At 37.2% G+C, this 18,434-nt stretch overlaps 1 protein-coding gene across 1 annotated transcript; it reads left to right on the top strand.

Annotated features, from left to right (window-relative positions):
• The first annotated feature begins 276 nt into the window (after window positions 1–276).
• On the top strand, window positions 277–15,804 carry ndc1 (NDC1 transmembrane nucleoporin). Its single transcript, XM_015376572.1, has 18 exons — window positions 277–425; window positions 2,949–3,069; window positions 3,155–3,256; window positions 3,451–3,625; window positions 3,703–3,829; window positions 4,436–4,544; window positions 4,703–4,754; window positions 4,856–4,988; window positions 7,722–7,814; window positions 7,893–7,974; window positions 8,091–8,252; window positions 8,331–8,591; window positions 8,731–8,843; window positions 11,469–11,519; window positions 12,344–12,407; window positions 12,498–12,598; window positions 14,824–14,984; window positions 15,085–15,804. The coding sequence occupies exons 1-18, from the start codon at window positions 387–389 to the stop codon at window positions 15,146–15,148; spliced, it is 2,010 nt and encodes a 669-aa protein (XP_015232058.1). The 5' UTR covers window positions 277–386; the 3' UTR covers window positions 15,149–15,804.
• Window positions 15,805–18,434: the final 2,630 nt, after the last annotated feature.

The raw sequence follows: 18,434 nt of genomic DNA, 5'->3' as shown, positions 1-18,434 counted from the left end.
ACACGAATAGTCTTATATATATATATATATATATATATATATATATATATATATATATCAGAGGCTCTCAGAACAGCTTGATTTGTACTTCATTAAATTCATATTAAAACTAGAATGGTTTTAAGAATTTTTCAAACTTGAATATGAGTGATGATAATTTCAATTCAACTCTGCATTTACTGAAACATTTAAACTAGAACGGGCTTATCTAAAGTAGAAACGTCGGCAACAGGCAGTTTCACAGACACCTATTAATCGGGGTCCTTTTAACGGTGTCTTGAATGCATGTGGCGCGATGTGGACACCGGGAGGCTAACATAATTTGACAGCCGGGGAGCTGAAAACGTCTTTTCTATTTATAGAGAGGTTATTGTCAGACAAACACCATGTTTTCTCCTAACACGAGCAGCTGGTTTATTAGCAAGGTGAGTCTTTTTTTTACTTGTATTGACAGTGAATTTAAAGGAACTACAAATAGCCTTGCATTAGCTAAGCGGCTAACCCTCTACTCCATTTGTTGATGCTAGCTTTCTGGAGTTTAGTTTTACAATGCACTGTTTTGAAAGGAGTTTTAAATTAGCTTCTTCATATAACTAGCGTTTAAAAAAATACGGGCTAAATATGTGTGTTTATGTATGTTACGCTAAAAAAATATTACAAATACAGGAACAAAATCTAAGTTGACAGAAGACAAAGTTTACTTGGTATTAACACAGATATATTCTACGACTAAGGCTATTCATAGAAAATGTTGAGATAATGTTTTGATGCAGGTGAAAAACGTAGATCCAACATGCACAAATAAATGTTGATGTAAACATTGGGATCTTTGTGTTGATACTTTTACCAGATCGAGCTTTTCCTCCGTTTTTAAGCAGAAGTCATTTGAAAATGATATCGGTTACAAGACGAGAGTTTTTTTTTTCTTATTTCGAGAGACTCATTTTTCTAACATCAACGATTATTACAGAAGGTAAACTGCATAAAACCGTACACACAGGGGCGGAGCTAGATGGGTGGCCAGGGGTGGCCATGGCCACCCTTAGCCAATCATTGGCCATCCCTACTATTTATTTCCCTCTGATACAGAGGACGGCAGCAGTGATACCCTGAAGTGGAATATTCAAAACATTAAATTTTTTTGTGGTTAATTAAACACATCAATATTCTAACATCAAAGATGATAAGTACAGAATTCCTGCTCTTTTCAGAACTAGATGTTGTGTTTTATGGGGTATATAGAACATTATCTTCCGTGAAATTATCAATAAAAAACAAATTTTTATATAAACTTATCAAATAATAAATTTATGTAGATACTAGTGCTTGTAAATGTAAATTTTATGCCGAAGGTTTATTGATACAAGCAGGTAAGTAATAACAATGGAAACGATTTACGCCCCAGAACTCAAAACTGAAAGAGTTTTATCCACTACACCTTTTATCTAGAAATCATGGATGTTTAAATATATGTGTCCATTTGTTAGCAAAGGCTGTAGGAAAGTATATTTTGGCTTTATTTAGAAAATATGGATGTTTTGCTTTTTAATTTTGCTGTGGAAACATTATAGATTGACCCTGAGGTTCTGGTGCCGATCCACTTTCCGCCTAACCTGACAACAGCCAGATGCATGTCTCGCTCCGCCCAGCTCCACTCAAATACATCTGGGAACCCGCTCATTGAAAGTGATTTCCCCAACCGAATTTATGGTCTGTCCAATCAGGACGCAGGGCGGGTGTGTCCTGGAGTGGAGAAGCGACCGTGAGATTCCAACAACAATGGCGGCTCGCATTGAGGAAGCAAGCGTTAGCATTGATGCTGCTATTTCTTCTGGGTTGTCCAATCTATCTGATATTGTTTCATCAAAAGAACATCAGAGAACGGCTTTGAAGGCTTTTGTTGGTGGAAACGATGTTTTCGCCCTTCTCCCGACCGGATTTGGCAAGAGCTTGATCTACCAAATGGCTCCTCCTCTCACAGCGTCACGGGTTAGCTTCAGTGTGAGTGGTTGAAATAGCACGTCAATAAAGATGACAGACAAGTGGCTTATCCAATCATATGCAAGGAGTTTTGATAAGGCCCAGCCTTCAGTAAAGGCAATTCCTATGGCGGGTTCCCAGATGTATGTGAGCGGAGCTAGGCGGAGCGAGACATGCATCTGGCTGTTGTCAGGTTACTTTCCGCCACCCCTCAGTGTACATTGGTTATTGCCTGGCCACCCTTATTTCTGGCCACCCAAATTTCCGGCTACGCCTCTGCATACAAAGTCAAACCAACACGCATAACTTCTTTTTTCAAAACTGCTTTTTAGTCGCCATCAAGATTTATTTTGCATACTTGTTGCAGTATATTGAATATCTTTTATAGTTCATTTTAACAGTGAGTTTCCCTGAGACAGTTTTTGAATGAAAGTTCACGATATGGTTAAAATCAGAGCTAGTGTAGGAGCCTGAAATCAGTCTGCTCTGCCATGTGAAAATAGGTTTGATGTTTTTGGGTTCGCTGTATAGTTTGAACACCCAGTTTTGTCTATAATTTAATCCTCTGAACCAAGCTGTCTATTTTTGGATGGAAGCTGCAGGTTATAGTCTATTTTAGGCAGCACAGTAAATAAGCCCCCAAATTTAATGACATCAATGTCAAATTTTCTACCATCCTCCTTTAAGAATATAGCACATTCTCACTTCCTTTCTTCACAGCAAGGATTTAACTAACAAAATCAGGTTTATTCTAAATTTAGGTTCTAAAAAAATCCTCCCTTTTGCAAGCAGGACATTTAAGAATAATTGAAAACATGGTAGTATGAGACTAAATACAATGTTTACGTTTATTAAGACAACTACAAGGATAAGCTAATATTTAATGTACTTATAAATGCTTTGGTAAATTCTTAGCTGGGTTTTGCTGTACAGCTGTTTTTAGTCTTTATCAAAATGTCCTCTTTAAGGTTATCTGGTGGAGAGCTGCTGCCAGCATTGCCTGGTCTGTCCTGTTGTTGCTGCCCACCACTGCAGTCTTTATCACGCTCAGCAAGTTCAGTTTTCTTCACCCCATCCAGACAATTTCAGGTCAGTCACCACACTTGTTTTGTTGATAGAACACATTGTATATATAAAGATAAATGAATAAAAAACGATTTTCTTGTGACACCAGAATGCCTGTCTCTGCTGATGAGTGCCAGTTCGGTTTTCTCCTTCATACTGCTCAGTGGAGTCGTCATCATGGTGGGGTTCTTGATTTTGGAGTATTTTACGGGTGAGTGGTTTAGATGTTGTTTTTTATGATTTTCTTAACAGAAAGACTAAAAACAACACAATATTAAGAGATTTTTTTTTTATTAGCATGAGTGCTACCCATAAACTGCTTTATTACACTCCTGTTAATCTTTTCAGGTTTCTATGGGTAGATTCTATAAAAAAAAGTTTTAATAAATCTCTCTGTATCTGTAGTTATCCCGACTATTGCCTGCTCAAAAATTGCGTTGTTGGGTCAGCTGCTCCACCCTCGCCAGGTTATCAGCTCCCTTGCCCACTGTCTAATGGGGATGGTTGTCGGCTGGTGTTGCGCTGTCACCGTGGGTCAAAGATATGAGACCCTCGGGTACCCTGGTAAAAGTAGTGATGGGTAAGACATGAGTATTTTTTGAGTGTTTAGCACTTCAACCAAAATCTAACTCCTTCTGTATCTTTCATCCCCAACAGTCAACCTCAGATGTACCTGAATGAGTACCACCTTGTCTTTTTGCTGGCGGGAGCATTTGTTGGGTTTTCTCACAGTCTGCTGGGAGTGATCCATAACATGAATTATGTCTGCTTTCAAACTGTTCAGGTTTGTCACATGAGCATCATTAATAATGTCACTCAGTCTGGATGCGTATATTTCAGGATGTTGATTATAACAAATATTAATAATAAACATTTTATATAATGCTTAACAGTTGAGTTTGTGCCAGAAAATTGAACACTCAAAATGGAGATGAAATAAAGAAATAAACCCTCGCTGCCATGAGAACAAGTCGGATATCTGCCAGAAACTTGATAACTTTGATACTGTGATTTGCTTCTGAAACTTGCTAATTAAAATCTAGACTTTAACAGACATATCTTTTTTAATGATAAGATCTCTTTAGCACAATTATTCATAAACTTCAAAAAATTTAACATTAACAGTGACTTTTTAAATAAGATAAAACCACCATTAAATGTATACATTTGGAATATTTTTTTTGAAACGTCAAACTTTTTACTTGAAATCACTTTATTCCCATTAATTCAGTTAAAATAAATCCTTTAGACAAATATTAACAAGATTCACATCTGAGATGGGTGTATGTAATCTTCTGACATGCAATCTGCTTTCCCAACAACCTGTACTGCAAACGATAATACTGATTTATACCTCTTACTTATGGTAAACCAATTTCTGTCTCCTCAGCAATACAAATACCTCCACTTCAAGGGGTCCCTGCCTTTAGTGCTGAAATGCAGCACAATTCAAGCATTTTACTCTGTTAGGAACTTCATTATTGTTTATTTCTTTCTGGGTAAGTGCCTGCTTTTCCAAAGACTTTTTATTTAAAGAAATTTGAATCAAGTCTTAGACATAAAGTGTACTTTGAACTGTTATTTAATGGAAATTCCTATAATGGCAACCAGTTTTCCCTTTTTGCACATTTATATTGATATGAATCGCTTTGTTTAGGTTACATTCCGAAAACATGGATCTGCAAAACTCTGAATCTTCATTTGGACAGGTAAACGTTTTAGAAACAAGTTTTGTATATTTTGTTGGGCTTTCAGAGCTTTGAGAGGAATTGGATAAAGATTGTTGTGTAAATCTCCTCTCCTCCTCCAGCTCTGTCCATCCTCTTGACAGCATTTCTGGACTTGTGGACCTCTCCCTCCTCTACCACCTCTGGATCAATGCGTCCTTCCTCCTCTTCACTTGGTACATCACATTGCTGCTTTTTAGGATCTTTGTCACAGAGGTGTGTGAACTCATTTATTTTTATTTTATTAATTTTCTCCTACACAGTCACTGTAAAAGTATCCATTTGTGATGGAATACTAACACCGTTACATAAAATGTGTACATACAATATGTTTGAGTAGACTTTTCAATTCATTCAATGTCTGATCTGACTATATGGTAAATGGAGTACCCTAAGGTTACGTTTATCGTCTTAAGTACCGTAATTTTCGGACTATAAGCCGCACCTGAATATAAGCCACAGAAGCTAAATTGCATGATTTGTACATATACAAGCCGCACCGGACTATAAACCGCAGGCTTTTTTACGTTTAATTACCATATGGTTCGTGCACAGAGAGGATTGTTGGGGAAAGAGGCAACTGTTTGGGGAAGCTCCTATTTATTAACATTTCAACACAATTGAATTGAGACCATTCTTCCTGCTGACGTCTCCAACGTCTCACTATTGACTCGTTGATTCCAAGGTTACGTGCAGCAGTTCTATTTCCTTCGTTTACTGCCAACCTGACTGCCTTTAACTTAAAAGCTGCATCATATGCATTTCAACGTTTGTTTTCCATTATGAGGGTGTCACACAAACTGTCTTGCGCTCGCAATGTCCGTCTTTCTCTGAGTCTGCTTCCAGAGGATGTCCTGATTCCCACGCGCGCGGCTACTTGTGTGTTGAAGCACATGTGACGTCAACATGGTGAATGGTAAAATCCATAGATTTAGGTACTGTATTACCCTAGTGGCCATTAGCTGTAAAAGTCCATAGATAAGCCGCATTGTTGTATAAACCCCAAGGTCGAAAAATGGGCAAAAAGTTGCGGCTTATAGTCCGAAAATTACGGTAAATTACAGCTGCGCTGGATGTTAAAATTACAGAAAGTGCTTTGAGTAAATGATGTTAGTGTTTACTCAAATCCATCTTTAACAAAATGCTTTCTAAATTAAGATACATATATTATGCTCTAATTTCTTTTTATGTTATTTCTACATTTTATTTAAAAGCCGTGCAGCAGGATTGTGTTGGTATTTCTTTAACCTTTGCAGATTTAGACAACAAACTTCATTGTAAACATATATTTTTTTCATGTGTAAGGGACCAATAAAAATGGTGCATTTTACTAAGAAAAATATTTTGTATAAGGTTTCCTAGGAATGCAGCTTGTTGTATTTGATTTTATTTAGGCCTACCAGAGTTAAGGGTGTTGAATGTAAATACACAGAATACTTTTCATTTATTTGTTAAGAGAAAAAAAAAACCCACAACTTTAAATCTCTTATTGTGCGTTCAGAGCGGACCCGGTGTCCGCGGCGAGTTCTGTGGATACACATTGAATTCTTATGTAAACCATGCGGCGAAGAGTGGGGAAGCGGCCAGCGATGAATCTCATGGTGATAGTTGTCACTGCTTTGCTCTCACTTCATGCTACTAGATAGAGCTGAGGTGTTGTCAAACAGCTGCACTGCATGGAGAGAGAGGAGCAGTGATCAGTGAAACTAGCTAGACTTTTCTATGAAATCGCGACTCTGCAGCCAATCAGGGATTGGTTTTAGGTGAAGTTTTTTTTTTTTTTTTTCACTTAATATGGAATACAGAGAACATGATGTTAAAAAGGTAAAAGTAAAGAATGCTCTAAAGAGGTTTTTAGGTGGCTTAAAAAAAAAGCCAATTTAATTTAGTCCTAGACGGACTGTTAATCAGCAACTTACCTCCAGCACAGAGCAGAGTCTGTCGCTGCCCACTGCCCAGCATCTGTGCTTTCTGAAGGGGTAGATTTATAAGGAAGTCCTACCAAATCCGACCGAACCAAAGCCTTTTTTTTTTTTTTTTTTTTTTTTTTCTCCTTTAGAGCTTTTGGGGCTTTTCAAAAAAAATCATGGTCTCCCCAAGGCGATTCAAAAGTTGTTCATAGAAAACAAGTTAGCAGCAGTCCTTGATGTTAAGGTTCACCTGTGCTTTTATTGTAAAATGAGAGATCTTGACAGGAAATGATATGGGGTTGCCAGGGGTAACGGCAGGTCCAAAGCTGAGGGTCTGGGAAGCTGGTGATTAATTAAATATTGAATAATCATTCCAGCCACTAAAACAGATAAACATGTGATGTTTCTCAATAAGTTAATATCCTGAAACGAGCGCAGCTCTAACATCTGCCAGGAATGCGACATCATCGGCCATAATTAAAAATAATTCTATCTTAAAAACCAAATCAGCACAAGGGATAGTTTTACCTGGACAAAGGAAATAGGGCTGAAAAAAGAAGATGCGTCTTATTCAATTTGGAGCTTAATGGGGGGATAGTTTACCTCTGGATAACCTAAAAAAAATCATCTTGAAACCAGTAGCATGCACTTTCTTTTTGTTTGTGTTTTTTTTTTTTTCATTTTTACAAATAAATATTTTAGATGTACAAACCTACACTCACTCTTTAATCTATTTGCTGAGTTTTGTATCCACGTCAGTGGGGTGTCGGCTTCCTGTAGCTGAAACTCCTCTAATTTGATGACGGGGTCGAGGGTGTAAACACTGCATCTAAAATGCAGAGCAGTGAACTACCCGCAGGGCTTGTGAAAAATCTTAGTGGACACCAAGCTCACTCTGAATGCACCATTTGCCTTTAATTTATCTCTAACCCCACAGTTTTAATGTTACGCCTGTTTAAGGATCATAACAATCCCAGCATAAATGCATTATCTTAATAAGTGAAGATAATGTCTCTACAGACACAATTTCTTTCTGCAGGTGTACAGCTTTCCTGTCCAGTCAACTTTTACTGATGATTCCCACCTGTGTCTTCCCAAAGTTCTTGCTGATAAACAACCAATGATCTCGAAGGTACATAGAAAATATGACTTGCAGATTATTGGATTATAATTAATTGCTCAGTGACCCTTTCCCCTTTTTAAATGTTAGTTTCTAGCCCTGCAGGACTTGTCTCTGTTGTCCAAACATTCTCCATTAAGACGCAGTGAAGTCTTCAGTCTCAGTCAGCCAGGTCTGCCCTGATTTTCACACCCAAAATAATATGCTTTATATTTTTCTCCTTCTGTTGAAAACCTGCTGGTTTCAGTTTAAGTCAAAAAGTTATTTTCTTTTTTTCATATTTGTCAGGTGGGCATCCTCATAACTGGAACACGGTGAGTAAAGAGTGTCTGGCTCTGCTGGCTGATCTCACGCAGAGGCTTGTGGCGTATCATGAAACCGTAGCGACCAACGGGAGAGCCAAATCTCTGTCAAGTGGAAGTGAAAGGAAAAGTTCCTCTGAAACATCAGGTAATTCTTCTTATATGTGCTTTATTAGGATTAATTTCCAAATTAATAATGTTTTTATATTTTCTACTGACATTTAAGTAACCTCCGGTACGGAAGACCTGATGAGTCCCAGACCCACTTTCCTAATGAGGACTCCAGCTTCTGTTTTTACACGTTCGGTTGCCGGAGGGCCGCACAGCCCCCTGACAGCACCGTTCACGCCCGACCTGGACAGCCCTTTCGCTTCCCCCGTTCTGCGTCGCCTTACTGCTCAGGTTGATCAGTGCTCGCCGTGGCACGGCTCGGTGCAGAGCCCACACATCATGAGAAGGGTGCCCAAACTCTGGTCCACCTCCACAGGTCAGAGGAGGCTTTAAGTCAGCCTGTTTTACATTTATTTGTCTCAATGTTTAAGCATACAGCTTACACTACTTAACTTCTGATGTCCACCTGTTTTTACTTTTAAGCATAAGTAATGAGCTTATGCGTCTGTTCTCAGAGTCGCAGGTCAGCAGCAGCTCGCCACCCTCTCCAGCCTCGGTTCCCAGTCCAAAACAAGAACCTGCCAAACCGAGTTTTCTGGGGCAATTCCTTCAGAATAGAAAAGAACAGGTACTAAGACATCATCACAGAACAAAGTTATGAGCTTATTGCAGTGCCAAGCAAAAGTATTTGCCTTATGATTAACGCCTTTGGATATTCTTTTGTGTAGCAAGAAATAACAATTTATTTTATTGGGTTTTTTTTGTTATGTCAACAGAAAGTGTATGAAAACTTAAGAGAAAGATGCATTCAGTGCCACCGCCATGTTTCAATATGGGACCTCTGTTTCCGTAACACTTATTTTTAGATGACTGGTCAAACTCTGCTCAGAGATTTTCAGAACTGTATAACAATATTTTGGTTTTAAGTTTTTCACAACTTTATTCCAAAAAACAATTTTGGAATAAAGCACTAGAGAGGATTTCTGTTGAGCCTCAAGGCAGTGAGGGTGCTGCCTTATTCAGGTATAGGGCTGCTCAGTTATGGGAAAAATTCATATCTCTATTTTTTTAGCACAATTATTCATAAACTTTAAATAATTGAACATTAACAGTGACTAAAACGCTAATTTTCTCCAGTGGGAGGCAAATGAAGTTACCAGCGTTAATCCTAGATTTTTTTTTTTTTGTAGGGGTGTCAGGGACTGATCAGTCAGGCAAAGTACAAAGGTGTAGAAAAATAATCTTCCATTTTTGCCATGGTAATAACAAACGAAATCCATCAAAAGTCTCAAAATTCTGGGGGGAAAATGGGCTCAAAAGAAAACTTGGACAAATCTAACCAAGAATAACAAACTTGAAATGACCTCCACAATGAACACAGGGGTATTCAAACACATAGGCTACCCTACAAACAACAAGGAGAGGAGGGAGAAAACTAACAATAAATAAACTTAGACGACTAACTGAAAACTACAAATTATAACTACAACACAAATGTGAAACTAAGACATTTAAACACCAAAATGTATTTTTGAACAGTGGATCTTTGACTTTTTGCCAGCATTTGCAGAGTCGAGTCCCCCTCTTTCAGCTGCTTGTACGATTCACTCACCTCCTGGTGTTACATCATATTTGCTCCCCGAGCTACTTCCTTCAACCTCAGCAAAAAAAAAACTGTGATCTTCAGATACTGTACATAAGGTGTTTACTAAATGTGTGCACCCATATTAGCAAACATCCTAAAACAGATATGCTGTGTGAAAGAAACATTAAAATACTGGCACTGAAAGAGTTGGAGGAACCGCCACAGGCGGGTAATATATTATAAATACTGGGAGGACTGGATAATGATTTGCCTAAAGGCATCACTGGCTGCCATGTCTTGACGGACGTTTCTTCTGTTCCATGTAGCCTCTGGGTTTATGACCAGTGGTAGCTTTGATTCTGCTTTTATGAACCGAATAAGTCCTGCAGAGCTACGATACAGGAGTTCAATCTGATGCACGCAGCAGCCTGTTGATCTAGACGTTCGCTTCTCCGAAGGAGCCTCTTATGCTGTACTGCATGTAGCTGATAAAGGAATTATATTTGTAATATAACATAAACTTGAACTCTAAACTGTTGCAATTCTCCTCCAGAGCACAATGTGACCCAGCAGCTGCATCAACCAGCTGATACAGCGGCTCAATGCACTGCTTTCCGCTGTTGCTTCAGAGTTTAATGGTACTTATTTAACCAAACAGTTTACAGATTGCTTCCTCTGAGTTACTGGGCTCTCCCTGATCCTGTGGGTGCATATCACCAGAAGTGATATGCACCCACAGCAGGGACCAACATGTAAACAGCTTGGAGGAGACGCTTGTATTGACGCAGCACCAGCAGCCTGGTCACGTCACATTTCACATCTTAATGCGACATCTTAGTCTGCGTTAGAACCAAATAAGTCTGGGGTAAAACAAAATAAGAAAAATATCTGCATGATTAATGAGTCTACAGCAGAGCACTCAATTTGCAACAGAAATGGCATGGGAGTTAACTCTGTGTGAAGGAGCAAAATAATTGATGTTTTCATTGCTATGATCATTGAAAACCCAGATTGTACTCCAGATTAAGATACAATTAACCGCCTTGCCCTAGTTGGGTATCATTATTAATGCATAAATATGGAGAAAATGAAAAAAGCTACTCGAAGTGATCTCCGGTCACGATGCTCTTCTGCAAATGCAGAGAGATGCTCAGTTGCATCAAAGCATCTTTTTATGGGGATGAATCTCTCATATTTTGAATAAGAATGTTAGGATTAAACAGCATCCATACTATTAGTTTGTGTTTATCGTTTCATTGTATCGGAGAGATTTGAAATATTGCTGTTTTACAGTATTTGAGTGGATGATGCCGATTGAAACTTTAAACATTTAAGCAGCCTGAATTAAAAAATGCCCTGTTAGTCTTTCCAGTTTTGCACTTAAGATTTATTCACTCAAAAACTGTAATCAGATTGAAATCAAACTTGTTTTTCTTGTCAGATAGTAGAGCTAAAAGAAGCCAGTGTCTGTGTGTAACTTAAAACATTCTAGATCATTTAAATTTGTTGAAAAGGTGATTTATAAGGAATCCTAGTTGCAGTTTTCTGCCTTTTTTCCTGGAAGCATGTCTCCACTTTAAACAGTGGTTTAGGATGAGTGATGTCTATTATTTAAAACCCTTATCTGTTTAATATCAAACCACTTCTTTACTTGCTTGTCTCATTCAGGTTAAAATGTTCATGGCAAAGCGAGTGCTGATAATGTATTTGTTTAACAAGGTAAGGATGTGGTAACTATATGCATGAACACCGAGGGGCGGCTGCATGCTCATATCTGACATAGATGTTCATTTATCTCTAACAATCACTAATCCACCTTCTGGTTCTGGGCCTTATCTTGTTTGCATTACTAATGTAGCTCTTTTCCATCTAGCTGTTACACTGAGCCTTGCTAATTACCTTAAAAGCTTGGATTAAGGAGTCATGTAACATGTCCTGCGAAACTCCTGCTTGGTGATGGAACCTGTGATATTTGTGTTAATGAAATATTGATGAAACTTTTCTAATCACTTTGAGGCTCTTGCTGTGTCAATTACGTGTCACCAATGTACAGTTGTTGGTACTTTGTCTCCTGAGATTTATGCTCCTTCCTCTGACTGCTGCATGTCATTAGACCCACAAATGTCACCAACTCTTGATTTACAGCCGTGCATGTTGGAAAGAAACGTTTAGATATTTACGAGTGACTTTTGTGTTTCATGTTTATTTAAAAAAAAAAGACAAATTAAATTTACTTACAGTGTAATGTTAAGAACAAAAAAAACAATTACTTTTGAAGAAGAATCCAACCTTCTAAAAGTTTATTCTTATTTTAATTAATTAGAATTTCATTAAAAAGCTTATTTTATTTAATTATTATAGTAAAAGAGCAAAGTGTGCTAAGTCTTCAGTTCAGTAATTTTGAATGTCTATTCCAAAAAGGATTTTTAATGCAGAAACTTCTAAGTTGTAGAATTCCTCGTCACATAATACTGCTTTATAAGTCTTATTGTTGGGGTTAAATCTTTTAAATAAAAGTTTTTGCTGACTGTTTTCTTCTGCAGCTTCCGGAAGCCTCTAGTCAGGCTCTCTTCGCAGACAGTCAGGCTCACATCTGGGCGCTAGAAGGTAGGAAGAGTTATCTCTGCTTCAATGACCAATTAAATTAAACTCACTACTGCAGCATGTTTCTCATTTCCTCCTGTATCCGTCCTGCAGCGCTGTCTTACCTTGTTCAGGCATCCTTCACAGAGGATCAGTTTGGAGTTGTTCAGACTACATTACCCAGCATTCTCAGCTCCATGCTGCACTTACAAGAGGCAAGTTGCGATTTTTTTTTATTTATTTTTTTTTATGAGAGGGATTTCTGTAGCCAAATTCTGCTCTACTTTATTACTAGCTGCAGTCAGGATTGTTCCTTTTGTTTTGTTTTTCAGAAAAAAAAAAAAACTATAGAAGTTGGTCATTTGTAAGTAAATTACTTATTTGAAGGTTTAAAAAGAAAAACCCACCAGGTGGGTTTCTACACCTTCCTAACAATGACCAAGCAGTTTGAAGTCGTCCAGTCAGGCTTCTGTCCTCGCCACATTGCAGAGACTGGTTCACACATCCATATAAATGCTGACTGGAAGAACCACAACGATGGTGCTTTTGGACCTTAGTGCAGCATTCTACACTATTGATCACTTTTATTTTATCAGAATGCCTGGAAAACTGGGTTATCCTTTCTGGTAAATCACTGGATGGGTTTAAATCATGCTTGTAGGAAGTGGGTAGCTTTACATTAGAGACGACTAAAATCAAAACTCAAATCTTTGTTTACCAAGAATCAAAAATGGAAAAGCTGTGTTTTTTATGCTCCACTAATCTGAAATAAAGTAATGAAACGCTATACAATCAAGATTAATATATATTCTTTGAGTGAATTTGTCGTTGAACTTCTCAGCCTTTTGCAACATTTCAGGCTTCTAACATAGTTATATAAAATTTGAAAAGGAACAAAATTTAACGGATATTTATAACTTTAACAACAAAAAATTGGGTGTGTAAAATTACTCAGCCCCCTTGACTTAATAGTTTGCAGCACCATCTTTTGATGTGATTACAGCTGTAGTCTCTTGGGGTATGTCCATCAGTTCTGCATTGAGAGATGGAATTTTTTCCCCTTCCTGCAAAACAGCTGGAGCTCAATGAGGCTGGATGGAGAGCGTTTGAACAGCAGTTTTCAGTTCTTTCCACAGATTCAGGTCTAAACTTGGCCATTCTAACACCTGGATGTGTTTAATTGTGAACCATTCTATTGTAAATTTTGCTTTATGTTTTGGATCATTGTCTTGTTAGAAGATAAATCTCCACTCAAGTCATCTGCAGACTCCTAACAGGTTTTCTTCCAGAATGCTCCTGTATTTTGCTCCATTCATATTCCCATCAATTTTAACCATCTTCCCTGTTGAATGTAAAACACACCCAAACCATGATGCAGCCACCACACTTGACAGTGTGGTTGGTGTGTTCAGGGTGATGAGCTGTGCCAAATATGCTGTTTTTGTTCATTGTTGCCAGAAAGTTTAATTTTGGTTTCATCTGACCAGAGCAGCGTCTTCCTTATTTGCTGTGTCTCCCAGGAGGCTTGTGGCAAACTTTAAATTAAACTTTTTATGGCTATATTAAAGAAATATCTTTCATAAAATGCAGATTTGTGCAGTATACGACTGATTGATGTCCTATGAACAGAGCTTCCCAACTCAGCTGTAGATCTCTGCAGTTCAATCAAAGTGATCATCGGCCTCTTGGCTGCATCTCCGTTCAGTCTTCTTCTTCTTTGAGCTGAAAGTTTAGAGGGATGGCAGGGTATTTGTAGATTCAAAGCAGTCTGGTCCTCCTTCTATTACAATATTATAAATTGCACAGTTCTCCTTGGGATGTTTAAAGCCGACTTTAAATTTTACCACAACAGTATCTCAGACTGGCCAGGTGTGCTCATTGTTCTTCATGATGCTCTCTGCACTTTAAACAGACCTCTGAGACTGTCACAGTGCAGGTTTATACAGACTTAAAAACACACGTGGATTCTATTTATTATCATCAGTCATTTAGGTCAACATTGGATCATTTAGAGATCCTCTCTGAACTTCTGAAGAGTTTGCTGCACTGATGGTAAAGGGGCTGATTAATTTGACGCTCCCCACTCTTCAGTTTCTTGTTTCTTAAAAGTATAAAATATCCAATAAATTTTGCTGCACTTCATGGTTGTGTCCCACTTGTTGATTCTTTGCAAAAAATTGTAATTTTATATCTTTGTCTGAAGCCACAAATGTTTCAAAAGGTCGAAAAGTTTAAGGGGGCGGGATACTTTTGCAGGACTCTATAACCATCTTATTTTAATGATTAACTTTTATTCTCTTTAATTATGTTGTGTTGCCTCTATGCCACTACAACCTACATTTCTCAGGTTGAGCACCCTGACCTGTCTTGCCACTGGAATAAGCTTTCCCTGCCTAGCTTCAGATGTTGCAAAGACTAACTCATGTCATTTCGTCTGCAGGCTGTGGATCGACACTTCAAGCTGCCCCATGCTTCCAGCAAGCCACTCAGATCCACCAACAGCATGGAAGAATTCACCTACAAAACCCTGCGTTTTGCTCTCAGAGCCACACTCAAGACCGCCATTTACAGGATAACCACCACCTTTGGAAATCACTTAAAGTAAAAAAAAAAAAAAAACTTTTAAGAACAAAGATATACTAATTGAGGCATTCCATATTCTGCACAGACTAATACTTTTTTTTTCTTTTTCAAATTTCAGTGCTGTTCAGATGTCTGCAGAGCACCGGAAGAGACTGCAGCAGTTTTTGGAGTTCAAAGAATAAGACCCTGTACTTTGGTTTCTGCCCCTACTGTTTCTCATTGGTGTGATTTTTGCTGAACATGTAGACTAAAGAGAAACCCGTGAAAGAACATCATAGTGCCTCCCTGAACATTTCTCTGCAGTTTTATTGTATTGCAGATTGTATTGGACATGTCTGATCCTACATGGCACATGCAGGAAATGCATTAGAAAAAACCTACAGGCTGCAAATAATGGACTATAAAGACCTTTGTACAGCAAGTCATTAAAAGAAATATCGTTTGTAAAGAAAAATATAATTATCTGTGTTTGAAATTGTAAAAATGTGTTTGCCAATGTTCCTTTGGTGTTTACTTTTCAGCAGTATAGTCTTTTTCGGGGGTATGAGTGAAAAAGGCAAGAGTGATGCTATCTGTTTTTTAACGAGTTGTTTGTGGTCATGGTATCTAAAATCTGTTTTAGGTTTGATTTTGGAAATTTTTCTCAATTTGTGTCCTCAGTGAACACAGATCAGATCTTTGTTTCTAGATGCTTAGCTTGAAGTGGATGTTTAGGGTTTTATGCCCTGTTAGAACATACGCATAGATGGTTCATCTCCTTAAGTTCATGTTTTTTTCAATAACCGTATAAACTTTTTTTCTCTTAGACTTCAATAATAATAAAAAAAAGTTTAGGATTCAAATTTTTTTTTGCCTGGGACAGATTTTAAACTATTTTAATAAAACCCTAACTTCTGTATTTTAAATACCAGATTTTAAACTATTTTAATAAAACCCTAGCTTCTGTATTTTAAATACCAGCTAATTTTATCCAGTTTTACCCCTTATTTTTCTAGCATACATTTAAAAGAGAACCAGTGAAAACAAATTGTTTAAAAAAAAAAAAAAAATGACCATATATTTACATATGGAGTCTACTAACAATATCCTTCCCATAGACTCCTTATTCAGATGATCTGAAAAATAATCAATTGTATTTTGACAAAGTAATCACTAAATTACCAAACTTAATGTAATTTGACTGAACTTTTTCACAAAGCTTCATGGAGGGGCTGGGACTTCAGCTTTTGTTGCTTTTTTGCTGAAGCAACCTTTTTAAAACATTGTGGTGGGAACTTAACGTGAAAACTGCATACCTTTGAAGGCTACTGTCAAAGCTTCCATTACTAGAAAAGCCTAACTTTATTAGCCAAACCTTAAAATCAGCAAATGCACATGAGGGAAAAAGATTCAAATGTGAAAGTAGCTTTCAAATATATTTTTGCATCATTGGTGTTATAGAAAACTATTGCAAAAACCTTTTTTTTTTTTTTTTTTTTTACATTTAAGCTTCTCTTGTGTGGTTTTTTTTCTTTGTAAATTTTAGATTTCAACCTGTTAAACAACTATTTGCAACTAAAATAAATCAATTATACGCATTAGTGCCCTATATAGAGACTTCTACAAAGCCTCCAAGTTTGAATCTAATCTTTGGAAAATTTTACACATTTTAAAAAAAAATGTTGGTTCTTTATGCTTAATGAAAGAAAAACCCACCATGGTCACAGAAATAACCTGAATCTGACAAAATAAGAATTCTATGAACATTAAAGTCAAACATAACTTAATAACTAAGCTTTGACCAAATGATTCCAAGAATACATTCATGAAACAGGCCTGGACAAAGATTAAAATGATCAAAGGCTCATGTTAAATTAAGATGTGTCCACAGAATTGTAATCAGTCAGTGGGCATATATATGGTATATATATATTTTTCTAGATTGTCACTGTGCTGTTAGGTGACCAGTAAGGAGTTATCTTTGGAGCTTAGAAAGAAAATAAAGGTAAAGGGTTGAAGACCATATCCAGCAGCTTTGTGTTCCTCTGACTACAGCTGTACATAATTCATAAATTTAACATCCATGGGGCTGTAGCCAACCTCGCTGGAGGAGAAAATTTGATGACAAGTCAAAGAGACGAATAATACTAAAGGTAATAAAAGAGCCCAGAAAACTGAACATCTGTATCTGATTGCACCATCTGTTGTTTGAGCCAAAGTGTTCTTAATGATCATCGATATTATTGAAAAACAAATAATTAAAAAGCCAAACTACTGTACATGTTAAAAAGCTGAAAACCACCTGGGAGAATGTCCAATGGACAGATGACACAAAAATTGAACTTTTTCTGGAGGTACATCAGCTCTATGATCAGATGGAAAAATAAAGTGTTTATAGTAAAGAAGACTTGTCCCTACTGTAAAACATGGAGGAGGCTCTGTTATGCTATGATTTATCTGGCACAGGGTGTCTGAATCTCTGCAGGATACAATGTTATCTCGATACCATCAAGGGAGTCTAGAGAGAAATGTGCTGCTCTGTGTCAGAAAGCTTGGTTTCAGTCACAGTTCATGGGTCTGCAACTGGATAATGACCCAAAACAGCCAAGAATGTCTAAGAGGGAAACATTGGACATTTCTGATGTGGCCTTCTATGACCCCTGACCTAAATCCTATTGATCATCTTTGGGAGGAGCTGAAACATGCTGACCCTGAAAACCTGAGACACCTGGAGCAGTTTGCTCATGAGGAGAGAAGGTCTGATCCAAAGTTAGAGGAATCATTTAAACATGAAGGGTACCATCATTTTCATCCAGGCCTTTTTAATGAGTTTGTTTTAAATTCATTCTGTTAAATGATAATGGAAAAGCTTTTATTTGTTCATTTTCATAGATTTTTTACCAAATATTACTTTTGTCAATTTCAAGTGACATTTACCTTACTTGTGTTGACTGCAGTAGTAAAAACAAGATAATTTTGTTCTTACAGGCACCAATGACAGAGAACATGACAAACTCAAGAGCTTCATCTTTTTTTATTGCACAAATTGTACATATTTCCAAAGATCCAGTAGAATGCAATATTAGGCAGTGGTGGGAAAATAGTTTAAACAAAGCCTTTTCTTTTATAGCTATGCAATATGCTGAAAATAGCATGTGGGAAAATCTGGATAGAACATTTCGATATTATGGAACTATTAAAAAAAGAAAAACCTCAACAGGAGAAAACTGCTTTAATACTTTGAATGTTTATGTCAAGAAAAAGGAAAAAAAAACAAACCAACAGAAAAAATTAACAGGAATTTTTTTTTCCTCTGTGGATTTGAAAAGTATTTTGTCCTTGTACAGTATAGAATATAAATCTCTGCATCAATACCAATCAAATGTTTTGACTTTTTCCTTTTTTTTCTGAAGTCAAACAGCATTTGCTATTTTTTTTTTTTACAGTTCTTATATTTATATATATATGTACATATTAATTCAACTAACT

The sequence above is a fragment of the Cyprinodon variegatus genome, unplaced genomic scaffold (genome assembly GCF_000732505.1).
Source record: "Cyprinodon variegatus isolate N-32 unplaced genomic scaffold, C_variegatus-1.0 Scaffold137, whole genome shotgun sequence".
NCBI classification, from domain to species: Eukaryota; Metazoa; Chordata; class Actinopteri; order Cyprinodontiformes; family Cyprinodontidae; genus Cyprinodon; species Cyprinodon variegatus.
This window is presented reverse-complemented; position numbering and strand designations above follow the sequence as displayed.

What these genes read in the sequence shown, in the direction of transcription:
- ndc1 (XM_015376572.1), top strand. Translation starts at nt 387, where the DNA reads ATGTTTTCTCCTAACACGAGCAGCTGGTTTATTAGCAAG. An exon ending in CTGAATCTTCATTTGGACAG is followed by an intron (nt 4,755 to 4,855) that starts GTAAACGTTTTA and finishes CTCCTCCTCCAG; the next exon opens with CTCTGTCCATCCTCTTGACA. An exon ending in ACTCTGGTCCACCTCCACAG is followed by an intron (nt 8,592 to 8,730) that starts GTCAGAGGAGGC and finishes GTCTGTTCTCAG; the next exon opens with AGTCGCAGGTCAGCAGCAGC.